Source organism: Megascapheus bottae, chromosome 10, assembly GCF_031878675.1.
Source record: "Megascapheus bottae isolate mThoBot1 chromosome 10, mThoBot2.hap1, whole genome shotgun sequence".
NCBI lineage: Eukaryota > Metazoa > Chordata > Mammalia > Rodentia > Geomyidae > Megascapheus > Megascapheus bottae.
The window spans coordinates 54,451,140-54,463,427 of NC_143518.1; the positions used below are offsets into that span (position 1 = coordinate 54,451,140).

The 12,288-nt window shown below is 49.4% G+C and overlaps 1 protein-coding gene across 1 annotated transcript in view; it reads right to left on the minus strand.

The window, feature by feature from the left end:
* Nucleotides 1-12,288, minus strand: part of Rassf5 (Ras association domain family member 5) — a 64,931-nt gene that overhangs the window by 32,990 nt on the left and 19,653 nt on the right. Inside the window, exon 2 of the mRNA XM_090341312.1 lies at nt 2,796-2,917. Within this exon, the coding sequence (XP_090197438.1) occupies nt 2,796-2,917 (122 nt within the window). The remainder of the gene's footprint in view (nt 1-2,795; nt 2,918-12,288) is intronic.

Below are 12,288 nucleotides of genomic sequence, written 5' to 3' on the forward strand. Positions count from 1 at the left end.
ACAGACTTTGTGTCTGGACTGGCTTCAAACTGTGATCCCCAGATCTCAGCCTCCTGAATAGCTAGGATTACAGGCAGGAGCCACCATGCCTGGCTAAAAACACTTTTTAGAACTGATACTTTTAGAAATACCGATTCTTTGGGACAGGTCCCCAAATAAAGTAACTCCAGCTGTTTTGGCAATTTGCTGTGATATTCAGCCAATAGTAGTGACGTTTTTTGGGCAAATAGGCTGAAACTGAAGTCAGGATTTGGGGTGCACTTGCAAGAGGATTTGTTCAGTCATACAATAAGTAACCAAGAAAGTCAGGGATCCTGTGCCTCGGGATCTCTGAAAAAAGACTGCCAACCACTGGTTCCTTGATTGGCAGTAGCCCAGTTAGCTATCACTTACCCTTTGTCAGTTTGTGACACCCAGGTGACACAGGCCAACCCACATGAGTCTGTAGCAGGGGTCTTTGAACCACTCCTGCCTCTCTACCTCTTCCCTTGCCCTGCTGGAGAGAACTTTGTGATTACTGCTTTTAAAAGGTTGAAGCCAAGTACTTATCTACAGGATCATCTCAACCATGTTTTTAAAAATGCATGAATGTACAGGAAGGATATATAAAAATGTGAACTGAGAGTAGTCTCTCTGGCTGGAGGAAAATCGATGCTTCTCAATCCCTTAAAGAACAGAGAGGAGAAAGGGCAGAAAGCTGAGACCTTCTGGGTAGCCTAGTACTCCAAAACTACCAGAGCATAGACTTAGGCCTCTGCCATGATATAGCTCCAAGACAGTGGCACTGCCCTTTGAGATTGGCTCAGCCCCAAGATGACATCAATATGGAAGAAGGTTCTATCCTGAGCTTAAGAGAAACCAAGCCAAGATGGAAACCAGCACAAACACGCTCTTTTAGAAACAGCTAGGGACCTGGAGCAGGGCCCAGCTTTATTGACAGAAGGCTGGGTTCAGGCTGCTCTGCTGAAGTACGCAGCCAGTCCTGTCCAAGGCAAACACCAAGGCCTGCCCAGCCGGCCCTGCAGCCTGGCACAGGCTGAGCAGCACCACGTGGGATTCTTGCTTCAGCCTCTGTGACACCTCCACTCACATTTCCACTCTAGCCAGCTCTGATTTCACTTGAAGAGTGTTTGGAGGTGCCTGCTCTCTCCCGCTGGGAAGTATTGCTCCCCGGTTGGCATTGAGGATGAGATGCTGTGGGTACAATCCCAGGCCCTTCCTGTGCGATGTTCACAACACCTAGGGGTTAGCTAAGCTGGTGCACAGCCAGGCTTCAGTCTTGACACGATGGACATGTGGGCCATGTAATGCCTTCTAGTGGGCCTCCTATCATTACAGAACAATGCACTCAGCCACTGCCATTAACATTCCTGAGTTGGGCAAAATCATTTCCTTTTAAAAATATGCATTTATTTTTATTAAGTAGTTGTACAACTACTACTATAAAGGAAGCAATAGAGAATCTCCAGGGTGAACCAGGAAACTGTGTACGTGTAGGGGAGTGCTCTAGGAAAGGGGATGGGGAGGGTTGGGGAGCAGAGAGAAGAGCCATTGCCTGATGCTGGTGGCTCACACATGTAATCCTAGCTACTCAGGAGGCTGAGATCTGAGGATCATAGTTCCAGGATGTCTATGAGACTCTTCTCTCCAATTACCATCCAAAGGCTGGAAGTGAAGGTATAGCTCAAGGGGTAAGAATTCCAGCTTTGAGCAAAAAAGCTAAGAACAGGGCACTGTTCAAGTACCAGTTCAAGTGTCAGTACCAGCACAATAGGAAGACAAGAAGGGAAGGAGGGAAGAAAGAAGGAAGGAAGGAAAGAAGGAAGGGAGGGAGGGGAAAGAAGGAAGAAAGAATAAAAGGAAGGGAGGGAAGGAGGGAAGAAGAGGAATGGAAAGAAGGAAGGGAGGGAAGGAAAGAAGGAGGGAAGGAAGGAAGGGAAAAGAAAAGAAAAGGGATGGCATCCTGGGACAGTCCTTACTTCCATGATCAGCATCTTCAGATGAAGCCTCACATCAAATGTCACCACCTTCGGGAAGCCTTCCTCGATTCTCCCAGCATTGTGCAATCCCTACTTTGTGGGGGCCTCTGCCTCCCCCATCAGGATGTGAGCTCCCTGAGGGATAATCATGGCGTGTATCACTTAGTTCTCCTCCAGCAGCACCAGGCACAGGGTAGATCATGACCACAAATGTGTGTTCAGCCCACAGAGCCATAGACATGAGCCTCTGATTCTATTCCAAACCCTGCATACTCCACACAGTGTGTGCACGGGCTTTGGCAAAACCCAGGACCCACTGTGGCTCTTGGCACCCACTTCCTGGTTCTCTAACATGAGAAAGAGCATTCTCCCCACCCCTTTTAGTGGGGTGCGGCCTGCCTGGCTGAGTGGCAGGCTGGATAATGGGAAAGGCTGAGACTAGATGATTCATAATCCACAGGTAGAATGATTTGTGAGGCTTCAGCTCCACCTTCCCCACCACCCTAGCACACTAAGGACCTTCTTAGAAGCTTCTCTGGGATTCACCTTTTCCCCACCCAAACCCACACCTAGATCAGAGCACCAGGCACACAGCCCATTAGGCTGTGCTTGAGGAGATGTGCAGAGCACCACTGATTTTCTGTAGACTGTTCCAGGCCACTTTTCTGAAAGGGGGTGTGTCTGTGGCTCCCCCTGGCCAGAAGGGCACTCCAGTATCCAGAACCTGGGAACACAGAGGCCTCAAGCCACCTCCCTCTGTCCAGAGCTGCTTGGAGAGAAGGTAGGACTGGGGGCACATCAGGCTCTGCTGCTTACCTGGCTGAAGGCCGGGGTTAGGGTACTCTCCGGAGAGGGTCTGTCCCGGGCCCTGCTCTCCTGCCCAACACAGTCCAGCTGGATCAGCCTGCGGCACTCTGGATGACATGTGAATTTACAGTCTGGAGGAAAAGAGCCAAAGGGAGGAATTAGGAGCCAGGCAGAATTTTCATTCCTTCCACCTAGAGAAAGAACCTGGGAGACTGCATGTAGCTCCAATGGGAAAACTGGCATGGGAGAGGAGGGGCAGGGCAGAAGACATGGTGAGAATGGTGGCTGCCCTGAGTGTCTCTGACCTATGCCCACCTGCAGTGTGACCCTACATCTATGACCACTGGAGCCTAAGGACCTCAGTGACATCATCACACTCAGTCATCAGGCCCTAGACCAGCGCTCTTTCTGTTAATTCACATCGACCACTGGAGGCCATGGATTCCTGGGGAGGGCTTCATCTTCCTGGGCCTTATCTGTAATCTGTAAAATACACATATGGAAATGCCCACCATCTGGCATAAGGATGTTTGCAGGCACAGAGAACACATCTGGAAGAAGGCCTGTGGCTTCTCAGTCCCTGCCCAGTCAGAAATGTTAGAATAACTACTCTAATGTCCATGAAACAGCCCACTGACAATACCCCAAATTAGGGGAAAAGCATACCTTCTACACAGTGTTTACTTCCACAGGAGCAGAGATTTAACCATCACATTAAAAAGAACCCAGGAACCAGGTAATCTTAACCACTATAATCTAGCTACTTAGAAGCCTGAGATCTGAGGGCAGAAGTTCAAAGCCAGCTCATTTTCATTTTTTTTTGCCAGTCCTGGGCCTTGAGCACTGTCCTTGGGTTTTTCTCAAGGCTAGAGCTCTACCACTTGAGCCACAGCACCACTTTTGTCATTTTTTTTTTTTTAATGTACGTGGTACTGAGGAATTGAACCTGGGTCTTTGTGCATGCTAGGCAAGCACTCTACCACTAGGCCACACTCTAGCTCACATGAGACTCTTATCTCCAATCAACCACCCAAAAGACAGATGTGGAGCTGTGGCTCAAATTATACTGAAAAAGCTAAGGGACAGAACCCAGACCCTGAGTTCAAGCATCAGAACTGGGGGGGAAAAAGCATCTTGAGGGACCGGGAGTTTGGCCTAGTGGTAGAGTGCTTGCCTAGCATGCATGAAGACCCGGGTTCGATTCCTCAGTACCACATACATAGAAAAAAAGCTGGAAGTGGTGCTGAGGCTCAAGTGGTAGAGCTCTAGCCTTGAGAAAGTCCAAGGACAGTGCTCAGGCCCTGAGCCCAAGCCCAGGACTGGCAAAAAAAAAAAAAAAAGCATCTTGGGACTCCCTTACAGAGAGAGATCTTTGAGCAAAGATGCAGTTTATGAGTGGGAGCAACCAGGCAGCCGGTGTTCCCGAGCTTCCCGAGCTTTCTTAAGGCCTCCTCTGGAGCTTCCCAGAGAGAAGAGAGCTACGGACTAAGATTCAGCCAAATGAGAAGAAGGGAGGCAGAAGGGGAGCATAAGGAGTAGCTGCAGGGCCAGGAGTTTGGCCTAGTGGTAGAATGCTTGCCTAGCATGCATGAAGCCCTGGGTTTGATTCCTTGCTACCATATACATAGAAAAAGCTAGAAGTGGTGCTGTGGCTCAAGTGTGTAGAGCTCTAGCCTTGAGAGAGCCCAAGGACAGTGCGCAGGCCCTGAGTTCAAGTCCCAGGACTAGCAAAAACAAACAAAAAGGGTAGCAGCAGAAATAATTAACTAGAGTCTCTCCATAGGGAAAATGCACAGGGATGTGTCATTCCCATGATAGCCTCTGGGTTGGCCACAGCCATGTCACAGCTCAGGTAGGTGGCTTAGTCCTTGTCTTCCAGGTGCTGGGATCTCCTGTATTTCCTCTCCTGACTGGGAAGTCAGTGGTGTGGATGGACGAGGGCACCACAGCCCGGGCTCGCTTGAGTAGGGACCACTTCTGGTTGTTAAGGTCTTAGATATCTCAAGACTTTTCCTTCCAATGAACTCTAAAACTTCAGAGCATTAGGTCTGGTTTAGAAAACAGCTATAATGCAGTCTATCGTATGGTATAATGGTGGCTGCTCCCAGCTGCCTCCTGCCCTTACATCTCCAGAGGTTAAGCACTTGGGCCACATTCCTTGCATGGCATCTGCCCCGTGCAGGGGAGTGTCCTGACAGATACGGGGACACCGACTCCACAACACTGCAAGCTTCTTCCTGCTCTGTGGTCTGGCCACCTGGGCTTTTCCTCAAGGCTGGCACTCTACCACGTGAGCCACAGCACCACTTCAGGCTTTCTGTGTATGTGGTACTGAGGAATCAAGCCCAGGGCTTCATGCATGCTAGACAAGCCCTCTACCACTAGGCCACATTCCTAGTCCCTCTGGCCGCCTTTCTAGGGAGTTGGTTAGAAGTTCTACCCATCGGGCTGGGAGTTTGGCCTAGTGGTAGAGTGCTTGCCTAGCATGCACAAAGACCCGGGTTCAATTTCTCAGTACCACATACATAGAAAAAAGCCAGAAGTGGTGCTGAGGCTCATGTGGTAGAGCTCTAGCCTTGAGAAAGTCCAAGGACAGTGCTTAGGCCTTGAGATCAAGCCCACGACTGGCAAAAAAAAAAAAAGTTCTACCCATCATCTTCATCATGCCTGAAGGTGAGCTCTGCCAGCTTCCCTCAATCACACCTGAGCCCGCAGGTCTCCCTGACTCTTCCTTTGAGACTCCCCCCTCACCTGAGGATGAAATGAGTGGAGTCACTCTTCTGTGGTACCAGCAGGTATCCATATGTGTTTCTGCCCTCTCCCCTCCCCAAACCCCACCAACCCCCACAGAAATCTGCTGCTTAACACAAACACAGCCTCACCCTCACAGGGCTCAAGGACACAGAAGATGGACAGGCCACATTTACCTCTGCAACCTCCGCCTGCAGTGCCCAGAAATGCCAGGACTTTCTGATAATAAAACACCAAAGCTGGAGCCCACAAAGGGCAGCATTGTTCCTGGCTCTGGCCCTGGGACACACCTGTGCCACTCATGGTCATGCTCCAAGCGATGAAGAATGCTCCCAGGATGCCAAGAAACAGGAAGAAGGAAGAAGAGGAAGGAGTAGCAGCCCTCTGGGCTCCCAGACAGCAAGAATGCCATCCATGTACAAATGGGAAAGGGTATGGAAAACCACTGTCTCCTCTCGCATCTCCTTTCATGGTGACACAGGCACTCTGTTGTCTGTGCATCTGATCACTGTTCTTCTCTGTCTTCTTCTGACACGCATGCGTGTCTGACACATATACACACACACCCTTGAAAGGGCACCAAAACCTCAGAATGATCGTTTTACAGGTTGAGCTGGATGGAGCTGGGAACAGCGGAGTCCTAGAGGAAGGCTTTCAGAGCCCTAGAGAAAAGCTTTCAGATTTTAGAAAAAGCACATTGGGCACTAACGGCTTTCTTCCATCGGCCCGAGTAATGACAGGCTGTAGCAAAGCCACGAGAGTATGGCTTTGTACTTCCCGGCCTGTGGAAACGCCACGCCTGCAGCTTTCAGGCCGGAAGTGATGAAGTCAGAGGCCTCATACTCTTCTCCAAATGCAGCCTTCGGGGCTGGTGTGGGGTGTGGGGCGAACCACCACATTCCAAAGCCAAGTCCACGTCCCTGGAGCCCCAGAGGGAGATCCCGCAGCCCACCAGTCCCTCGAGTGGCTCATCTCAGAGCTGCCCAGCTGGCTCTCACCTCTGGCCTCCCATCGTTCTCCATAGACTCTTGGCTTGGACAAGGGAATAGAGGGTAGAACAGAGCTACACAGGCCCCATCACTTCTGGTCGCAGCATGCACAAGTCCTGTGCTAGTCTGAGGCAACAGGATAAGTAAGGCAGCGCCCCTGACAAGCCAGGGAGTCGAGCAGATGGACTGTTCACAGGACAAGAACATCAACAAATGTGACAGCCCAGGGATAGGTCTGAGGGCAGCAGAGACACCTGCCAGCCAGGGAAGCCAGGGAAAGGCTCAAGGTGCTGGAGACTTATGGAGTGGAAACAAGGATGGGCTCGGATCTCAGGGGCCACGACAAGCAAGGGCTCTACGTAGCAACACTAAACAGCTGGGACAAGGTTCTTGGTGCCAAGAGGCAGCTGGAAATTGGGAAATGACTGGCATTTCTTGACTTCAGTATTCTCATCGGTGAAACAGAATTATCCCATCAGGGGCTGGTGGCTCATGCATATTAGTTCTCAGAAGATGGAGATCTGAGGATCATGGTTCAAAGTCGGCTGGGAAGGAAAGCTCAGGAGAAGTAGAGCTGTGGCTCAAGTGATAAAATGCTGGCCTTGAGTAAAAAAGCTAAGGGATGGCACCCCAAACCTAAGTTTAAGCCCCAGTACTGGTTCTCACACACAAAGGAAGGAAGGGAGGAAGAGAGGAAAGGAAGGATGGAAAGTATTTCCCCTTCTCCTGGTTATCCTTTCCTTCCAATTCCAGCACCCTGAGTCTTCCCTGGCAGCTTCTTCCGAGCGGGGCAGATGTTTGGGCTGGCGTTCCTGTGTGGATCCTGTCTTCTCTGCTACCTGGCTCCTCAGGGGTCCTTTCTTATTCATCTTCATCCTCAAACTAGCCCAAGGGGTTGTGTTGGGGAGAATAAACATGTTTCCAGAATTTGGAAGAGGGGATGACGAAAACCAAAGTAACTATAAGGAAAAATGAGGAGGCCACATAACACCGGCTCCTCTCCAAGAAAGGAACCATGAGCCAAGAAGAGTGGATCCAATCATTATCAGTCTGCATTGGTTTCTTAGAGCTACAGAGAGCAAAGGACCTGAACCAGGTGGCTTCAAACAAAGTTGCTTTCTACTTCTGGAAGTTAGAACTTTGAAATAAATTGGCAGGTCTGCACTGCCTCTATCTGGTTTCTAGTGGCGTGCTGCCTTTCTTTTGGTAATCTTTGGCTTATAGCTACATAGGGTCCCCTCCCTATGTCTCTATCTCAACATGGCCATTTTGAAGAACACTATTGGACTTGAGGACTACTCTAGTATGACCTTATCACAACTAATTACATATACAATGGCTCTATTTCCAAATAAGGTCACATTCTATAGTACTGAAGGTTAGGACTTGAATGAGAAGTGCAAACCAACCCTAACAGACCCAGAGCTATATGGAGAACACAGAGCCCTTTAGGTCCAAAAAGATGAGGCGTCCATGGGGGCCGTTTCCATGGGTCAGCAATGAGCTGGCAAAGCCAGGGGGCCAAGGAGTACTGGGATAAGGCCAAGGCCACCTGCCTGCCCACAAAGGCCATGCTCCTGGCTTTTATCACCAAACTCAACCACCTCAAACAAAGGAGCTGGGCTCAGGGGCATTGACAAACTGTTCAGAGATGACATTCCTCCTTCTACTAGGCCTCAGATTAAGGAAGGCTGTCAGATGGAACTTCATGCCAGGAGACTGTTTCCTCAAAATTCAGGTGTTGTGAACTTCCTCTTAATCCCCAGAACCAAGAACCAAGTTACTTCTACCCAGTCCCAGTTGCCAAAGGCAGGCACATACCAGGCATGCGTACACGCTGCCAAATGTCTATGTAACCCGAGTGGCTATTTTTTTCTGAACCAGAGGCACTGCATTGATAAGACACCCTAGGGCTTTTCATGCCGGAGTTGTATGCAAGATATGGAGATAATAGGACTCTCACTACCCTCAGCTCTGGCCAAAGCATGAGTGAGAACAGGCAGACCCCAAAGATATAGAGCCTCACCACAGGGAGCCCATCCTGCAGTCATTCCCAGCTTCTCCCCCTGTGTGGATAAAGCAGATTCTGATGCCAAGGCAATGCAGACCATTTTAATCTATTCTCCACCCCGGGGAGAAAGTCGGCCATACCTGTCCCCACATCCTCCCCCATTCTTTCTTAGGATCAGTGGCCTGATATGTACCATGTACCAGACTCCCGTGGAGAGAAAATGGACTGTGGCCAAGGCTGGCCACTCTCTCACAATCCTCAGATCTATGATAGGCTGCTGAATGTCTCTAAGCCTTCATGTTCTCATCTACCAAATGGGAATCATAATGGCCAGTTCATAGGCTAAGGATTGTGTGGGATTCTTGGTTTCCAGAACTGAGTCGAAGCCTGGGACATGAGGCCCTCGGTTCATTATGTTCCTTGCTCAGGTCTCTTTTCCCACTATTGGATTTCTTTTATACTCCACCAAAATCCTAGTAGGGAATCTGTAGTCTCATAAAATTCCCCCCATTACTTTCTAGCACACAAATAACTTTTGGTTTTGAAACCATACATTACATGCTACAGAGGAATCTGGAAAAAATGCATTGAGACATATCAATTTACAAAAGTTCTTTAAGAATGAGTAAGGCATGGTAGTGCAAACCCACAAATCTCAGCACTCTAGGCTGAGGCCAGGTGATCTTGGGTTCAAGGCCATGAGGGCAACATAGCGGCTAACCTAGGCTGAATAGCAACACCATGTCTTAAAAATAAAAACAAAAGAGAGAGCAAAGACACAAGTCAGAGAGGTAGTCCTCAGCCAGAGTACCTGTCCCAAATCTCTTCTCAAATATTCCTTTGGGAACCTCCCTTTTATGCACTGGGGGAGTCACCCTATTGGAGCCAGAGTGATGCTCTGCTCCCCAACACAGCCCAGGTCTGCTTCACCACCTTTAGCCTCAACTATTGCCCTGCAGACTCCACCCTGCTATCCTTGGCCAAAAGAATCCCTTTCAGTCCCTTGGATGAGTCACCAGCCCTCTATTATGGACCCAGTAGTTCTCTGCTACAGCACAGCCTCCACCACTCTTCATGGCTGCAATCCCAAATAATGGCCTTCCCAGCCTTTGCTCTTGGCTCTTCTAGGCATTCAGAGCTGGAGACGCCCACTCACAGCGAGGCATTCGGACGGGGCCTTACACCTAGTGAGCATGCTCTGTTTCAACCCCAAGTACTCACTGTAGGCTTTCCTAAGTCCCCACGCCTTTAGTCTCCTTGAGCCTGAACAGGTAGAGTGAGTGACTGGCAGCCTCTCAGCCACTAGGCTATGGGGTCAGACTTGGAAATCCCTCCACCTTGGCTGTTCTCAGCAGCTCTGCTTCTTCACGACATAGCCTGCTCCTTGGAGCTGTCCCTCTCCTTGGTCTTGATCCTTCTGCTCTATACTGGAGGCCAGGATGGGCTTCATGAAGGATGGGGATTAGGGAAGATAGAGGAAAGAACACCTGAAGGGCCTGAAGGTTTGGAGCAGGGAGTGCTTTGGCTTCTGTCTAGCAGATAACAGTGACTACATCTGTCCCCCTGCTTCTACCTCATCTTCAGAGGGCTTATGGGGGCTCAGTTCACAGCTGCCTCAAATCTCCCAGCCAAGTCATATGACATGGAAGCTGCTAGAACCTGCTCGAGACTGAGTCTTCATCTACGACTCTACTGCCCCCAGCATGCCCAGTCTGATTGAAAGCACTAAGACAGCAGCCAGAGGTTCTTGTCCTGAGCTCTCAAGGCAACTTCCCTGGAAAAGCTTCTCCCTCTCTGCTCCCCATGGCAGCAGAATGGACATGAGGCCCCCAGTACCAGCCATCTCACAGACTAGCATCCCAGCGCACCCATGCATCAGCTAAAGTCAGAAGTAGGTAATCGTGTACAAACATAGGTGTGCATATGGGTATGTGCCAGGACTGAGGCATAACATCAGGGCCTTTCAGCTTTTCACCTCAAGATTGGAATTCTACCATTTGAGCCAGAGCCCTGCTTCTGATTGTTTGCTAATTGATTAGACATAACTATGCCATAATTTTCCTATCCTAGCTGGCTTCCAACTATGGCCTTTAGTCCTCAGCCTCCTGCGCAGCTGGGATGGCAGGCATAGACCAGCAGTGCTGCCTGGCATCAGTACAGGTGTGGGTTTGAACACTCAGTCTAGCCTCGAGGGCGGGACTGAGTGCGAGTCTGAGCCCTGCCTTAACTGGGTATGAGCTATCCGGACAATTGGTCTCAGTCAAAGATGGAAATCGTTTGGCCTCAACTTTCTCATCTGCAGATAGAGGCAATATCATCTTTCCTGTTGGAAAATAGTCACTAACATTACAGAGTACACAGGTAAAGCTGACACCCTGTACATATCTTTTACAATTCTGTGGGACTCTTAAGTTTGGTTTTCTGGTGACTCAGCACAAAATGCCAGCAAAGATCCTTCTGGTTTTCAGGTCTACTTCCGCTAAATGAAGGGATACAACCCTGCAGGTTACCTGTTTACCTACATTCCTTCTGCCTGCTCCCACCTCCCCCCAACCTCTGCCCATGATATGCCCAGAAAAGGGAGCCGGCTGAAGAGTAGGCTGCACTAGTGGTGAGAAGGTGGGAAGGCTGTGCTGGCCGAGCTTACAGGTCTCTGGCCATTACAGGATCTATATGTTTTCCACACTGCTGCCTCACCTCCTGGTGAGGCCACAGCTAGGGTGTGTAAACTTCCTACTTGGGTCAGGCAGCCTGCTCAGGACATTTGCATCTTTGTGTTTCCAGGAAAAGGTCTGAGCTCAGCCCTCTTGAGATCATATATTGTAGTTCCTTGTTTTAAAAGCTAGACCACCTCTGACAACATTTAGTACTCTCATCCCATCCCAGCCCAGAGTGCCTAGAGGCACACAACTGCTCCTTTCCCTTACACAACCCTACCTCCAGCCCAATCATCACACAGACAGATCAACACAGAGTGCTAGAAAGGAAGGGAGGAAGCCAACAGGAAAGGTGAGTGCAATAGTTAGATGAAGTTCTGACCTTGAACTCTGAGGTCAGAGATTCCTGGCCCCTCCCCTTGGGACAGGCAAGGTGACAGCCTGGCTGTCACTGTGGGAAGAGAGGTTGCCTCTGAATCTGCTCAAGTTTGATCTGATGTTTCCATGCAGAACAGAAGATAGAGGGCCCCTAGAGGAAAGTGCTAGAGAAGTGGGTTAGTTCTAGAGAACTGGGGTAAACTGAGGACCAATAAGGTGACTAAGGACTATCCCAAGATCCCAGTCCTGGCTCTTTTAATGATCCTAGCGAGGTTGTTCATGGCAAGGCAAGGTTACTCTTAAAGAGCTTCTTTTCATTTTTAAAATAGTTATTATGGAGGTGAAAAATAGAGGGGTTACAGTTACAAAAGTTAGGTAATAAGTACATTTCTTTTTGGCTAATGTCACCTTTCCTTCACCCTCTCCCAGTTTTTCCCTCCCATCCCCTGCCATAGCTCATTTTCAACATAGCGTCTAATGAGTACTGCATTTCTTCACCCTTTGTCACTCCATTTCTGTGCCTCCCCTTGTACTCCCAAAGACATACAAACAATACAGAAAGAAGAGAAAAGGAAAACAGCAACAAAACCTCCTTGTTTCCATTTCTCTGAGTTCAGGTCGATAAATATTATTTTGTGTGATCAGAGGCACCCAGGGATTCAATGTACCTTTGTGTTTTTCTCCTCAGAGTCCTCTGGTCTCACTGTGTGTGAATG